This window comes from Mesoplodon mirus (genome assembly GCF_964341445.2).
Source record: "Mesoplodon mirus genome assembly, chromosome: 17".
Taxonomy (NCBI): Eukaryota; Metazoa; Chordata; class Mammalia; order Artiodactyla; family Ziphiidae; genus Mesoplodon; species Mesoplodon mirus.
The window spans coordinates 68,186,817-68,203,232 of NC_138993.1; the positions used below are offsets into that span (position 1 = coordinate 68,186,817).

The following is a 16,416-nucleotide window of genomic DNA, read 5'->3' on the forward strand; positions in this document are numbered from 1 at the left end:
CACCAAACTATCTTCTGAAGTAGCTGTACCATTTTGCATTCCCAGTGGCAGTGAATGAGAGTTCCTGTTGTTCCACATCCTCATCAGCATTCGATGTTGTCAGTGTTCTGGATTTTGGTCATTCTAATAGGTGTGTGGTGGTATCTTGTTTTAATTAGCATTTTCCTGATATGTGATGTGGAGCATCTTTCCAAGTGCTTATTTGCCATCTGTATATCTTCTTTGGTGAGGTGTCTATTAAGGTCTTGGGCTCATTTTTTAATTGGGTTGTTTGTTTTCCTATTGGTGAGTTTAAGAGTTCTTTGTATATTTTGGAAAATAGTCCTTTAAAAGATGTGGCTTTTGCATATATTTTCTTTCAGTCTGTGGCTTGTCTTCTAATTCTCTTGACATTGTCTTTGCAGAGAAGTTACTAATTTTAATAAAGTCTAGCTTATTCTTTCTTTCATGGACTGTGCCTTTGGTGTCGTTTATCTAAAAAGTTATTGCCATACCCAAGGTCATCTAGGATTTCTCCTTTGTTATCTTCTAGGAGTTTTATAGTTTTGTGTTTCACATTGGGGTCTATGGACCATTTTGAGCTAATATTTGTGAAGAGTGTAAGGTCTGTGTCTAGATTATAATTGTTTTGCATGTGGATGTTCAGTTATGCCAGCACCATTTGTTGAAAAGGCTATCTTTGCTCCATTGTATTGCTTTTTCTCTTTTGTCAAAGATCAGTTGTCTGTTTATGGGGGTATATTTATGGGTCCTCAATTCTATTCCATTGATCTATTTGATCTTTTGCTGATTATCACACTGTCTTGCTTACTGTAGCTTTACAGTAAGTTTTGATGTTGAGTGTTAATATTCCAACTTTGTTCTTCAGTATTGTGTTGGCTGTTGTGGTCTTTAGCCTCTCATATAAACTTTAGAATAGGTTTGTTGATATTCACAAAATAACTTGGTGGGATTTTGCATTGAATTTATAGATCAACTTGGGAAGAACTGACATCTTGACAATATTGTGTCTATCCATGGAGATAGAATTTCTCTCCGTTTATTTAGTTTTTCTTTGATTTCATCAGAGTTTTGTAATATTCCTCATATAGATCTTGTACATATTTTATTAGACCTATCCTTAAGTATTTCATTTTTTGGGTGCTAATGTAAATGGTATTGTGTTTCAAATTTCAAATTGCACTTGTTCATTGTTGGTATATAGGAAAACAAATTGACTTTTCTATATTAATCTTGTATCCTGCATTCTTGCTATTAGATGATCATGTCATCTGTGAACAAAGATAGTTTTATATGTTCCTTCCCAATCTGTATACTTATTTCCTTGTCTTACTGCATTGTCTGAGACTTCCAGTATGATGCTGAAAAGCAGTAGTAAGGGAACATCCTTGCCTTGTTCCTGATCTTAATGGGAATGTTTAGAGTTTCTCATCAGTAAATATGATGTTAGCTGTAGGTTTTTCGTAGATAGTCTATCAACTTGAGAAAGTCCCCTTTATTTCTAGTTTACTGAGAGGTCTTTATTATGAACAGTGTTGGATTTTGTCAAATGCTTTTCCTGCTTTTATTGATATGATCATGTGATTTTTCTTTTTTTAGCTTGTTGATATGATGGTTTACATTAATTGATTTTCGAATGTTCAACCAGTCTTGCATGCCTAGGGATAGATCCCACTTGGTTGTGGTGTATAATTTTTTTTAATACATTGTTGGATTCAATTTGCTAGTATGTTGTTGAGGAGTTTTGCATCTATGTTCATGCTGTTTTGTTTGCATATAGATGTTGAGCTGTTCCAACCATTTGTTGAAAGGACTAAAGGACTATCATTTCCCTATTGTATTGCTTTGTACCTGTGTGGAAAATCAAATAGTGACTTGTATGATTCTATTTCTGGACTCTATTTTCTAGTCCATTGATCTGTATCTGTCTGTCCATTTGGTAATACTACATTGTCTTGATTACTGTAGTTTTATCATCAGTGTTAAAATTGGATTCCTCCAGCTTTATTCTTTTTTATCCAGAATTGTTTTAGCTAGTCTAGTTTCTATGCTTTCCCAAATAAATTTTAGAATTTTGTCTATATTTACTAAAAATCCGTCTGGAATTTTGATTGTAATTGTATCAGTTTGGGGAGAATTGACTTCTTTACTATGATGAGGCTTTCTATCCATGAACATGGGAGGTCTCTTATTTTATTTAGGTCTCCTTTGGTTTCTTTCATCAGCATTTTTAGTTTTCAGCATGCAGATCCTGTACATATTTTGTTAGATTTTATACCTAAGTATCTCATTTTTTTGTGAGGTTCTTAAAATGTTTTTTTTTTAAATTTAGGTTTCCAGTGTACATTGCTAATAGTAGATGCATGATTAATATTTACATGTTGATCTTGTATCTTGTGATTTTGCTAAACTCACTAGTTCTAGGAGGATTTTGGTAGATCCCTTTGGATTTTTTATGAAGACGATTATGCTGTGTGTGAACAGTAACAGTTTTATTTCTTCTTTTATGATCTGTATGCCTCATTTCTTTTTCTTTCCCGATTGCACTGGCTGAGAACTCTACGTTATGATTTGGTATAAGATTGGTGATAGTGCATATTTTCCAATCTAGTGGAAAAGCATTCAGTTGGTCAGTATTGAAGTTTGGTGTTAGTTGTAGATTTTTGTAGATGCTCTTTATCAGGGTGAGGAAGATCCTGTCTACTTCTGGTTTTCCAAGAGTTTTTTTTTTTTTTTCATCATGAATGCTTTTTCTGAATCAATTGACATGTTTATGTGTATTTTTTTCTTTTGATTGTAATATGATATTTTACATTGAGTGGCTGGTTTTTAAATATTGAACCAATCTTGTGTTTTGGGCATAAACTCTGCTTGATTGTGGTGTATTATTCTTAGAAAAAGAATAAAAAACTGGTAATCAGAACCAGCTACTTCAGATTACTTTAAACCCATTAAAATCACCCTTGAACTATCCTTAGGGAAATCTTTTTCTGATTGTACCAAACAATTATTTCCAACTTGGCAGCCAGTGTTCCTCAAGTCTTACCTTTAGATTAGATTTCTTAATATTTTATTACTAGTTTTTTCATCACTGGTATGAGGGATCTTGGTCTGCAGTTTTCTCTTTGTGTATTCTCTTTGGTATCAGGATAATGCTGGCTTTATAAAATGAACTGGGAAATGTTCCTTCTCATTTTTTTTTTTTCTGGATAAGCGTGTATAGAATTGGTTTCATATCTTTAAATATTTGGTAGAATTTTCCAGTGAAATCAACTGAGCCTGGAAATTCCTTATTCAGAAGATCTTAAACTATGAATTCGATTTCTTCAATAGTTATAGGATTATTCAGGTATCTATTTCATGTTGAGTGTGTTTTCTTAGTATGTTGTTTTCAAGGAACTGGTTTATTTCACCTGAGTTGTCCAGTTTATATGAATGGAGTTGTTCTTGGAATTTCTTTATTATCCTTTTGATGTCTGTGTAGTTTGTAGTGAAAATCTGTCTTTCATTTTGGATATTGATAATAACTTGTACCTTCTCTTTTCTTTTCGTTAGTCTTGTTTGAGGTTTATCAATTTTACTGATATTTTTGAAGAACTAGCTTTATGTTTGATTTTTTCCTATTGTGTTTCTCCTTTCAATTTCATTGATATCTGTTCTTTATTATTTTCTTCTTACTATTTGCTTCAGGTTTTTTTCCCCTCTTTTTCTGATTTGTTAAGGTGGGAGCTTAGATGACTGATTTGAGATATATTTTAGTATATAACATTTAATGCTGTAATTTCCTCTGTAAGCACTGCTTTAGGTACATCTAATAATTTTTGATATATTGTATTTTCACTTTTGTTCAAAATATTTTCTAATTTTCCTGTTTTATTCATGGGTTATTAACAATTGTTTAATTTCCAAGCGTTCGGAGATTTTTCTGTTATTTGTTACTGATTTCCAGTTTAATTCCTTTATGGCCAGAGGACACATTTGTTTGTTTTGTTTCTTTTCAGTGCGTTAAGGTTTGTTTCATGATGTAGGTATGGTTTATCTTGGTGACTGTTTCATGTGTACTTGAAAAGATTGTTTCATCTTCTTTTGTTGGGTGCAGTAGTGTATAAATGTCAGTTGGATACAGATGATTGATAGTATTGTCCAGTTTCTCTCTATTCATGCTAATTTTCTACTACTAGTTTGTTATTGAGAGAAGCGTGTTGGAATCTCCAACAACAATTGGGTGTTTGTTTCTCCAGCACTGTTTTTAGGTACCTACACATTAAGAATTATTATATCTTTTTGTCAGATTCACCCTCGTTATCATGTAATAGTCTTCTTTATCGCTTGGAACTTTCTTTGCTCTGAAGTCTGCTTTGTCTGATACTAATACCAGCATTCCAGCCTTCTTTCGTTGAATGTTGCATGGTACGTTTTCCCCGCTATCTTGCTTTTAAACTACCTATATCATTATATTTAAAGTGAATTTCTTGCAGGCAGCATATAGTTTGGTCATATTAAAGAAACTATTTGACTGTATCCTTTAATTCGTGTATTTAGACCCTTATGATTAATTATTGATATGTTTGGGTCTCAGGCTGCCATTTTATTATTTCCTGTTTTTCCATCTAGTTTTTGTTCCTTTTACCCATATTGTGTCATCTTTTGGGTTATTTGAACCTTTTTTAGTATTCCTTTTTAGTTCATCTGCTGTGTTTCTGACTATATCTTTTTTTTGTGTTTTTTTTTTTTTTTTTTTGGCGGTACGCGGGCCCCTCACTGTTGTGGCCTCTCCCGTTGCGGAGCACAGGCTCCGGACACGCAGGCTTAGCGGCCATGGCTCACGGGCCCAGCCGCTCCGTGGCATTTGGGATCTTCCCGGACCGGGGCATGAACCGGCGTCCCCTGCATCAGCAGGCGGACTCTCAACCACTGCGCCACCAGGGAAGCCCTCTGACTATATCTTGTTTAGTTTTTTTTTTTTTAAAATGGTTACTCTATGGATTACAATAGACATTCTTTTTTTTTCCTATTTATTTATTTATTTGGCTGCTTTGGGTCTTCATTGCTGTGCGTGGGATTTCTCTAGTTATGGCAAGTGGGGGCTGCTCTTTGTTGTGGTGCGTGGGCTTCTCATTGCGGTGGCTTCTTGTTGCAGAGCACGGGCTCTAGGCGTGTGGGCTTCAGTAGTTGCAGCGTGTGGGCTTAGTAGTTGTGGCTCGCAGGCTCTAGAGCGCAGGCTCAGTAGTTGTGGCACACGGGCTTAGTTGCTCCATGGTATGTGGGATCTTCCCGGACCAGGGATCGAACCCGTGTCCCTTGCATTGGCAGGTGGATTCTTAACCACTGCGCCACCAGGGAAGCCCTTGGCAGACGGATTCTTAACCACTGCACCACCAGGGTTTTCATAATCTATTTAGAATTCATATTTTCCCACCTCAATTGGAATGTAGAAATCTTTCTACCATATAGGTATCTTTATTCTTTCCCTTTAATGTTATGGTTTTCTTATGTATTTTATCTACATACATTGAAAACTGCATCAGACATTGTTAAGATTTTTACTTTCAATAGTCAAACATGTTTTAAAGAACTAAGAGGGGGAAAATTGTTTATTATATTCACCCAGATATTTACCATTTCTGTTGCTAATCCTTCACTCCTGATGTTCCAAGTTTCTAATGTCATTTCCTTTCTGTTTGAAGAACTTTCTTTAGCACTTCTTGTAGAGCTGATTTGCTGGCAGTTAATTCTCTTAGCTTTCCTTCATCTGAGAATGTCTTTATTTCACCTTCATTCTGATATTGTTTTGCATATAGAATTTTGGGTTGACACTTCTTTCTTTCTAGCAGTTTAAGAATATTGAATACTTCTTTCTGGTCTCTCTAGCTTCTGAGTTCCCCTATAGTTAATGTGTTGTTTTTCTTTGCCTTCAGAATTTTTTCTTTGTCTTTAGTTTTCAGTGGTTTGATTATATGTGTTTGGTCATCAACTTCTGTTGTTATCCTGTTTGGGATTCTTTGAGGTTCCTGAATCTGTAGGTTTATGTCTTTAACAAAGTTAGGGAATTTTCAGCCATTATTTCTTAAAAATATTTTCTCAGCACCATGCTATTTTGTTCTTCTTTTTCTCTGGTAACATGTATATTAGACCTTTTGTGATTGTTCCATAGTTCCTTGAAGCTTTGTTAATTTTTTCCAATCTCTGTTCTTTCTGACTCAGATTGGATACTTTCTTTTAACTTACCTTCAAGTCTGTTGATTCTTTCCTCTGCTGTTGAGCCCATCCATTGTTTTTTTTTTAAAAAAAAGGTTGTATATTTCAGTTCTAGAGTTTTTCATGGATTTCTTTTTAGCAATTCTGTTTTCTGATACTTTCTAGTTTTTCATTTGTTCTAAGAGTGTTCACAGTTGCTTGCTGGAATATTTTTATAATAGCTTCCTTAAAGTCTCTGTCAGATAATTGTGACAATTTTGTCATCTTGGCCTTGGTGTCTGTTGATTTTTTCCTATAAGAGTTAAGATTTACCTGGTTCTTGGTGTGCAAAGTAATTTTGGATTATATTTTGAATATTATGAGACTGTGAATGTTGCTTAAATCCTTTAGAGAATGTTGATATTTTTGTTTTAGCAGCAGTTGACATGGTTGGCTTCAGAGTGCATGTTCTTATCCTTTTTCTGTGTGCTGTGGGTTTTTGTAATGCTATTCATACTGTCTCACATGTATGTAACCCACTGGTCAGTCTGAGATATGTGGTCTTCTTTGTTCAGTTTTTAAATTCTTTGGTCTGCTTACTAGGATCATATCTATACATGCCCAACCTAAGAATGAGCCCAGGAGTTCATAAACAACTTTATTGAGTCACTTTTCCATGCTAGCTAGCTTCTCCTCTCATTCCTTTGGCCTTCCTGTTTTTTTCCTCTTGTTTAAAAGGCTGGGAATTTAGTTACCTTGCACTGCTGCACACACTGTGTCCATGGCCAGGTATGGAGAATATGGAGGAACCTAAAGAAAACTGTTGACTCACAATGCTGCTGACACCAAATGTGTAGGATTTTTTCTCATAGTAACAACCAGTTTTCCAACTCTCTGGACACCAGCTGGGTGTCCTACAATTTGATCCAATTCCTACACTGACTGCCTGCGGTTAGCTCAGATTCCATGAGTTCACGGGTCAGACCCACAGATGGCCCTCATTTCAGATGCTGGTCTCAACTGCTAGGTTGTCATCTGTACTGTTCACCAACCAGCTGTATGTAAATCGGGTTTCCGTGACCCCCTCCTCAGTTTATAACGACCCACAGAACTCAGGCAAACACTTTACTTGATATTTACTGGTTTACTATAAATGATACTATAAAAGATACAAATGAACAGCTAATTGAAGAGGTATATAGGGCAAGGTCTGGAAGGGTCCTGAGCACAGGAACTTCTGTCCCATGGAGTTGGGGTGTGCCACCTTTCTGGCGTGTGGAAGTGCTCAGCAACCCAGAGCTCTCCAAACCCTGTTGGGTAGAGCTTTCATGGAGTCTCCGTTGTGTAGGCATGATTGGTTAAGTCTTTGATCATCAGTGATTAACTCAACCTCTATCCCCTCCCCTCTCCCCTGAGTTCAGGGAATGGAACTGAAAGTTCCAACCCTCTAATGGAGTCTTGGTTGTTCTGGTGACCAGCCCCCATCCTGCAGCTATCTAGGGGCTTCCAGCCAACAGTCATCTCATTAGCATACAAAAAGATGCTCTTAGCACTCCGGAGATTCCAAGGGTCTTAGAAGCTCTTGTCAGGAACTGGGGTCAAAGACCAAATATTAGAACAAAAGATGCTCCTAGCACCCCTGTCATCAGGAAATGACAAGTGTTTTAGGAGCTTGTGTCAGGAACTGGTGGCAGAGACCAAATGCATATGTGTTCCTACGTGACAAAAGCAGGGGAAATCTACCCGTCCTCTTGGGACCACAGTTTCATTGATTAGAGAAGATTGTTCCTTCTATGACTGTTTTGGCTCCTGTAGGCCCCCATTTTTACCATCGCTACTGCAGACGTGGAATTACTTGGGAGCTGGGACACAAAAGAATGGAGCTAAAAAAACAATTTTATATCTAATGAACAATGATTCCGTACTAGTTTTTTGTTTGCTTGTTTGTTTCTTTGCGGCGCGCGGGCCTCTCACTGTTGTGGCCTCTCCCGTTGCGGAGCACAGGCTCCGGACGCACAGGCTCAGCGGCCATGGCCGACGGGCCCAGCCGCTCCGTGGCATGTGGGATCTTCCCGGACCGGGACACGAACCCGTGTCCCCTGCATCGGCAGGCGGACTCTCAACCACTGCGCCACCAGGGAAGCCCCCTGACTGATGCATTTTTTTCAAAGGATTGTTCAGTATTCAGTTTCTTTCTTATAGAAAAAACCCACAACCACAATTACAAAAACAAAATTGCTGTTGTAAAACATTGCTGAACTGGGCAGAGGGCAGTAGAAGGGGGGCATTCTGGTCTGAGGGGAGGAGAGCAACTGGAAGTTGGGAATAAGCAAGGTACAAAGGAGAGCCTTGCTTTGAAATGGGAATATTTAGGATCCTTTTGCGAGCTTGGCTGCCTTTCCTTGGGTTTTATGAAAGAAATTAAACTGCATAGATTTGAGTCTTTTATATTAAGATATTGATCTGTTAATCCCTTGGGTAGCAGGTATCTTTAACCTTTCAATACACAATATAATTTTTTACTTAGTTTGAAAATATTTATTGAATAGATAAAGAGAACTCAGGGCTTTCTAAAAGATGACTTGATTTTTTTTTTTGATAGACCTCATTTAAAACAAATTGCTTCTTTCAAAACTACTTTACAGCTGAAGAGTATAACTTAGCAATGCTCGAGTATTTTCCACCCTAGACTTTTTGGAGGAGGGTCATACATGTCCAGGTATAAGAATGTGTTCCAGTTTTTAATGCCTGCCTTGTAAAATTTAAACGGAGTTTAAATTTATTTAAACTTACACTGGAAAACTGTTAGGAAAAGCCGTTTCAAAAATACATGAATCCCTTTCATCATTTTAAAAGAATAGATTTCTTTTAGAAGTAAGCAATTTATTCTGTATTGAATGCCTAGCCTTTCTTAAGCAAAAATAGATTTGAAACATTGTGTAGTAAGTAGTCTTAAAAGTGGAGCATATATTCCTGAATTTGGAGTAGGTTTAGAACTGAATGCACATATCAGTTCTTTTAGGAATAAAGGTTAAAATGGGTGAGGATCAAATGTGAGAGTATTTAAACAATTCTCAAGATTTTCTGGCTCATGTGTAGTGATACTGAACTCTTTAGTCCTGGGCTTTAATTTGTGCCTGGTGCTGACCTGATGCTGTGCAGGGACACTCACTGCATCCCTTCATTCAGTTTCTCTAATTATCCCCACTTCCTGGGGAGCTTGCTTAGAACTGGGCATGAGTGCTTGTTATGAAAATATTGGACTACCCTGGCTACATGTAACAGAGTAGTTTTTGATACAAGGTTTACGTATAGATGAACTGAATAGAAGGCTAAAGTTGTTTGCTGTGATTTTACTTAATCAAATTGGTATGGAATATTATGGAAATTATCTAGTTAGACAGTGGATTAGGCTTGTAATAAATGAAATCATGGTTAATATAGCTCCTGAGCTTATTTGTTACATTGTAATTTCTTAGTGCATATTCAGAGGGAGATCTGACTACATAAATGATGTGGGAAACACTCAGATTTGCAATTTTGTGTATACTTGCAGATGAAGATAGTTCTTTTTGCTGGGAGAATCTGTTAATGCAGAGATTTGTCTCTTCAGGTTCACGTGAAAATGGCGGATGAGGCGGTCTGTGTTGGCCCAGCTCCCACCAGTAAAAGCTACCTCAACATGGATGCCATCATGGAAGCCATTAAGAAAACCGGGGCCCAAGCTGTGAGTCTGAATGAATCTGTCTACTGCAGCTGTTTCATATGTAGTGAGCAGAACACTAGAGTTTGTATTTAAAAAAAAAATAAGAAAGAATGATTGAAAATGCTGTTGCATTTCATGTCACATGAGTTAAATGTGGCCGAATTCGCTACTGGAAATCAGAGGCTTTGTAGCATCTGGCAGTGTTGGTTACTGATCCTGCAGGTGGCTGCTGGATTCAGCTTTCACACCAGGGAGCAGTTTCAGTTCATTTCCAAATTTGCTAAGGGAAAAAAAAAAAAAGAAATCCCAATTAATTTTGAGAATTAACCCTTTCAGTGTAATAAGAATATTTAAAAACATCTGTATTATAAACAGGATCCAAAAGACCCTGTTTTAAATTGTATTTTAATCATTTAAAAATTATGTATGCCTCGTTATACTTCCAGGAATAAAAATGATGCAGTTGGTAATTATTTTAGTTTGATAGTGTCAATGGAATATACATAATTTACATGGAGAAATCAGTAATTCTCCCCACCCCCAATTCTGTTTGGAGTGGAATACAAGGAAAAAAACTGGGTTCTGACATCAGGAATAGTGTTTTGTTATAGTTGTGTGTGTGTGTGTGTGTGTGTATGTTTTTATCAGAGAACTAATTACATGTAATGTTAAAAAAAACTATGTAGAGTTATCTCTAAAATTGGATGGAAACAGCCAACACCAGCAGTTAGCCTGGAGTGCTTCAGTTAGTGTTCACATTTCTTTTGAAAGAAATGTTTTAGTAAGATGCATGTTTAAATAAAAAACTTAATTCATGAACCCATATTATAGATGTTACAGTTTACTAGCAGAGTTAATGAAGGTAAAACTCTTTCAACCTTTTAACTATAGATTATCAGAATACAATCTTTAGTTAAATGTTTATATGAAATGAGACTGTTGGAGTGAAACTCTTCCTGTGATGTAGTAGTGTAAATTATTCTGTACCATGTTCATAAAGCTTAGTCTGGCATTTAAAATAATCTTAAATGTGTAGATACTTCTAGATTAGATTATGATATTGACTCATTTACAAATTTGACTTATAGCAGAATTATTTTCCTAGAAATATATTCAATACTGACTGATAATAGGGTGGCTAAATTTATGTTTGGTCAAAAGTTACTTGGTTAGAACAGGATGGTAGAATTTAAATTGTTGCAACGTGGCTTGTGAGAGAGGAGAGCGTGAAGTGGTTGTGACTGGCTGAGTGGGATGAGGAGGGAAAGAAGAGTAGATATTAGAAGAAAAATAAATTCAGAGAATGATGAAAAGGTAAAGCCAAACTTCGATTTTAGTTAGGTTTGACAAAAACTGTTCATTGGGTAGTGGCTGAATATATTAATATTGTCAGGAATAAAATTTGTTCATTGGCTTAGTAGCCAGGGTTTGGGAAAGTAGTAGTTCCTGGTTCAGTAAAGAAAGGGGAAATAAGAGTTTTTCATCCATCTTGTGAAAGGTTTCCTGTAACATAATTCTTTGACCCACCAGCTGTTAGAAAATTCTCCAGACTTGTGGCCAAAGTTAGTCTCAGAAAAAGTGGGGAGAGTTTGGGTTGGGTTGAACTGCACAGCCAAGTGCAGGTGGACAGGCAGGCGTGATGGGAGACGGCCCCGACTGTGGTTAAGACAGGTAGCATGCTACAAGTGAGTATGAAGTAGGAGATTTCTTGGCGTTTGGGTCCGAACTCAGGAGAACCGAGTTAGAGCTGATCAGTATGTTAGAGTCAGTAACCTTACTCCAGGGCCCTTGAACAATAAACACGTTAATGCTCTTTCTGTCGTGCTTACTGTAAAGGTTTTGCAAATTGATAAAACTGAAAGTGCTTTTTGTTTTCATTTCTAAGGTACATCCAGGTTATGGATTTCTTTCAGAAAATAAAGAATTTGCCAAATGTTTGGTAAGTTTGTAAGGAACCAGAAACTGTTAACTTATATTTCAGAAAGCAGTGTAATGGTGTTGCTTTTGTAAATGTGGGTAGTGATGAGTTACAGACTTCTCATTGACCCAACGATTCTTTGAAAATAGTTTGGGAAAAGTGAAGACTTTTATTCTGTAACCTAAGTCTTGATTTGAAGGGTGAAAATGGAAAAGTTGTAAAATCACCATTACACCTTATGAATGATACCTAGTTCATAACATGTTGTGTGGACTTTGACTTTTAAAATTAAACATTTCAGACTTTTAGCTCACTACGTCAGGGAGTCCAGTGATTCACTAATTATTTACCATGAGCATAGACTGTGAAGCCAGAAGTAAGATTCTGTTTTTTCCCTTTTCTTGCATATTTTGGCATTTACTATCAAATCTGACTGCTGCCGCTATTTTGGGAAAGTTTTTTCTTTTTTTTATGATAGGAGTATCCTCCTGATACCACCATCCTGACTAGGTGCATGACCCTATATTTGCTATTAAACTGATTTTCCAGGTGTATTTATAACTACATTCAAGATGGTACTGAAACCTTAGTTTGCAGGTACTACAATATGATATTGATAATGTTTCAAAAAGCTCATTAGATCAATTATCTCAGGTATTAAGTTGACTTAATATTTTAATATATTATACTTTGTTTCTGTGATATGCTTATATTTTGTTCTTCCATGGATTCAAAATTATTTATGAATGCAATTACCATTTTCAAGATGAAATTTTCACTTAAAATTCATAAATTTAATTTGGACAATTCTTAAGATCATAGAATTCTAGCCCCAAATGATCTGTTTTAACCAATTTACTTTATAGATTAAAAACTAAGGCCTATAGATTAAACTAAGGCCTAAAGAAGTTGTGACGTAAAGTCACGCAGGTGGCTAACAGTGACACATGTCTGGAGAGGGCATATTAGGTGTAAGTATCCAAAGGTCTGGGTTTATCAGGTTTTGTGCAGTAAATCCACATTTTCCTGTTTATACCCCTTTTTATTATCTTCTAGTTCGAAATTTTGGCCGAGGTTCTGTCATTACGTAAGAAAATGATTTGAACATAATACATTTTAAATGTATTTGTACAATATAATATATCTAAGTTTGTATAGGTGAGGGGTCTCTAAACTGTGGTCCACGGGCCAAATGCAGCTGCCGCCTGTTTTTGTAAGTTACGTTTTATTGGCACACAGCCCTGCTTGTTCACTTACCTGTTGTCTGTGGCTGCTTTTGCTCTAGAACAGCAGAGTTGTGTAGCCATAGCAGAGACCGAATGGCCTGTAAATAAATATTCACTGTATGGCCCTTAATAGAAAAAGTTTGCTGGCTCCTGGTATCGATGAATATCTGAGTCCGGGAGAAGTGAAATTATATGGCAAGTATATTTATTCATGCATTTATTCAGTCATTGAAAAGGGCTTATTTGATAGCTATGTTCAAGGCCTTTGAGAAGGATATAAAGATGAACTGGATGTGCCTCCTGCTCATGAGGAGCTCACAGTCCTGTTATGGACAATAAGGCAGCTACACAAATGACTTCAGGGAAAACAATATTATGAAGAAGTTCACATTCTCCATAAATGAAGATAAGATTGTGCCGTCGGGTTTCATGTTAGAGAAAAGTGTATAAAATGTATGACTACCTTCCTTTCTCATTTGCTTTTCTAATTTTATCTCCTCCGTTTTCCTTTATCAATGCTATGCTTTAGGCAAACCAGACTGCATTCTATTCCCAAATGCGGCTGGTTCTCTCCTGTTCTGTCTTTTCCATCTCTCTCCTCAGTGGTCACACCTGTCCCGTGGTCCCACACTTCTTACTACTGTCTATTCTTAAAAGCACAGTTCATGTTACCCCTACCAGGCTAGTTTTCCTTGTTCTTCTGGTGAGAAGTAATCTCTTTCCTCTGTCTTCTAGAGCATTAAAAAAAATTTTTTTTTTCCTTATGTGGCATACCACCTTCCATATTATGTAAAAACTGTTTCTGTATTTTAATCTCCTCTTAAGGTAAGAGACTTGGTCGTCTCATTCTTTGTTTCCCTTTTGTTTTATATCCTAATAATTTCTACGTAGTGAGTTCAATGAATGTTATGGAAAGATTAAGTAAATATTATTAGATTAAGAATTATGGAACAATAACCTGCAAGAAAACTTTCCTCCTGTCACAGAAGGGACTGTTTTGTAACTAGAAAGCGGTATTGCCATGTGTTTTTATTCACCATGAAAATATGTAGCTGGTGATAACTAACCTTCTCTTTTTGTGCATCATGGCAACATTCTTATTTGGGATATAATTTTCCTAGCTTAAAAACTTTTCCCATTGGAGTATGCCATTTAAATTGCACTTTTTGAAATATCTGGCTATAGCTGGTGAGTTCCATAAAAATAACAGTGAAATAAAATTGCATACAGATTTTGTTATGCATATCAACATTGTGTGGTTGGTGACGAACCATTGAAATTTGATAGTTATTGTCTCAAACTGGGAATATCCTTAGAATCTGATTTCTAAGATAGTGGTAATAGGGCTTCCCTGGCGGCGCAGTGGCTGGGAGTCTGCCTGCTAATGCAGGGGACGCGGGTTCGAGCCCTGGTCTGGGAAGATCCCGCATGCCCCGGAGTGGCTGGGCCCGTGAGCCACAATGGCTGAGCCTGCGCGTCTGGAGCCTGTGCTCCGCAACAAGAGAGGCCGCGATAGTGACAGGCCCGCGCACCGCGATGAAGAGTGGCCCCCGCTTGCCACAACTAGAGAAAGCCCTCGTACGGAAACGAAGACCCAACACAGCAAAAATAAATAAATTAATTAAGAAACTCAAAAAAAAAAAAAAAAAAGATAGTGGTAATAGATTACTATGTTGGAAGCAACTTTTGGCAAGAAAGATGAGCAGAATATGGAAAATAATTTTTTTTTAAAGTTTATTTTATTTTTGGCTGACATTGGGTCTTCGTTGCTGCGCGCGGGCTTTCTCTAGTTGCGGTGAGCAGGGTCTACTCTTCCTTGCGGTGCGTGGGCTCTAGGCGTGTGGGCTTCAGTAGTTGTGGCTCGCGGGCTCTAGAGTGCAGCCTCAGTAGTTGTGGCGCACGGGCTTAGTTACTCCGCGGCTTGTGGAATCTTCCCGGACCAGGGTTCCAACCCATGTCTCCTGCATTGGCAGGCGGATTCTTAACCACTGCACCACCAGGGAAGTCTGGAAAAGAAATTTTTTAAGTTTAATACTGTGGAGTTCCTTTTACTATAACTTACGTATGCTGTAACTTATGTTTGAAATGTAATCAAATGTGGAGGTTCCCCCCCCATTAATTTCTGGTTCTGTTTTTTTTTCTTTTTCTTTAAATTGCTGTTCAAAGATCAGCATAATATTTACTTTGTTTATAGAAAAACTATTTGTGCCTTATCATCTGGTATATTGTTTTTAGTTAACGGCTTTGAATAAGATGATTTCTTGAATTTTTTTCTGAGTTTGTGCTATTTATTTGCTTTAGAAAGTACCATAAGCCAAATGTTAAAAGCATTCTAAACTTTGTATGTTTTCTTTACAAGACTAATTATTATTATTATTATTTTTGCGGTACGTGGGCCTCTCACTGCTGTGGCCTCTCCCGCTGCGGAGCACAGGCTCCGGACGCGCAGGCCCAGCGGCCATGGCTCACGGGCCCAGCCGCTCCGCGGCATGTGGGATCTACCCGGACCGGGGCATGAACCCGTGTCCCCTGCATCGGCAGGCGGACTCTCAACCACTGCACCACCAGGGAAGCCCAAGACTAATTATTCTTTACGCTTAATTTACACGAAATGGGATCAGATTATATAGAATCCCTACTGTACATGATTTAAACAAAATCATGTCTTGTTTGTCTTTGCTTAATTAATGGAAAATTCAAAGCTACAAATAATCCTCGTAAAGAATAGTAATTTTCAGTAATTTTAATATGCTGAGCACACATTTTATTTCCAAAATGTTTTTCATTCTGTATTTCCCCTCTGGGCTCCTTGTATCCTGAGCAGTAAAGGAACAGTGGTGGAAGGCGGTGAGGACTGTTAGGGTTAAGAAAAGAAATTCTTTTGGAGTTTACGAAAGAGGTTTGAAAAGTTAAACCATCTGCCCCTGGAAAAAGTGGTTTAAAGATTAAATGAGATTGAAAGAGATTTCATAGTGTTTTTAGTTATCTTTCTGGTTTTTCTGTGTATGTTTTGTCATGTTATCATATATTTTAATGCAGCACAGCATTACAAGTTACAGTAGTTACCTTTATGAGAAATTTATGTTAGATTTAATAATTTGTGCTTCATGTATGGGTCTTTTCCATGTGTTTAGAAGATATGTGTATATATGCATACAGATAGTGTGTTCTATCCAGAATGCTCAGCATTGAGGGTGGAGAAGGGAACTGTGGGAAGCAGTTGAGGTTTTTTTTTTGTTTTGTTTTGTTGTTTTTTTTTTTTTTTTGCGGTACGCGGGCCTCTCACTGTTGTGGCCTCTCCTGTTGTGGAGCACAGGCTCCGGACGCGCAGGCCCAGCGGCCATGGCTCACGGGCCCAGCCGCTCCGCGGCATGTGGGATCTTCCCGGA

At 37.3% G+C, this 16,416-nt stretch overlaps 1 protein-coding gene across 2 annotated transcripts in view; it reads left to right on the forward strand.

Annotated features, from left to right (window-relative positions):
• Positions 1–16,416, forward strand: part of PCCA (propionyl-CoA carboxylase subunit alpha) — a 344,033-nt gene that overhangs the window by 34,668 nt on the left and 292,949 nt on the right. For both annotated transcript variants that reach the window (XM_082602231.1, XM_082602232.1), the window contains 2 exons: positions 9,791–9,904; positions 11,769–11,822. In XM_082602231.1, the coding sequence (XP_082458357.1) occupies positions 9,791–9,904; positions 11,769–11,822 (168 nt within the window). The remainder of the gene's footprint in view (positions 1–9,790; positions 9,905–11,768; positions 11,823–16,416) is intronic.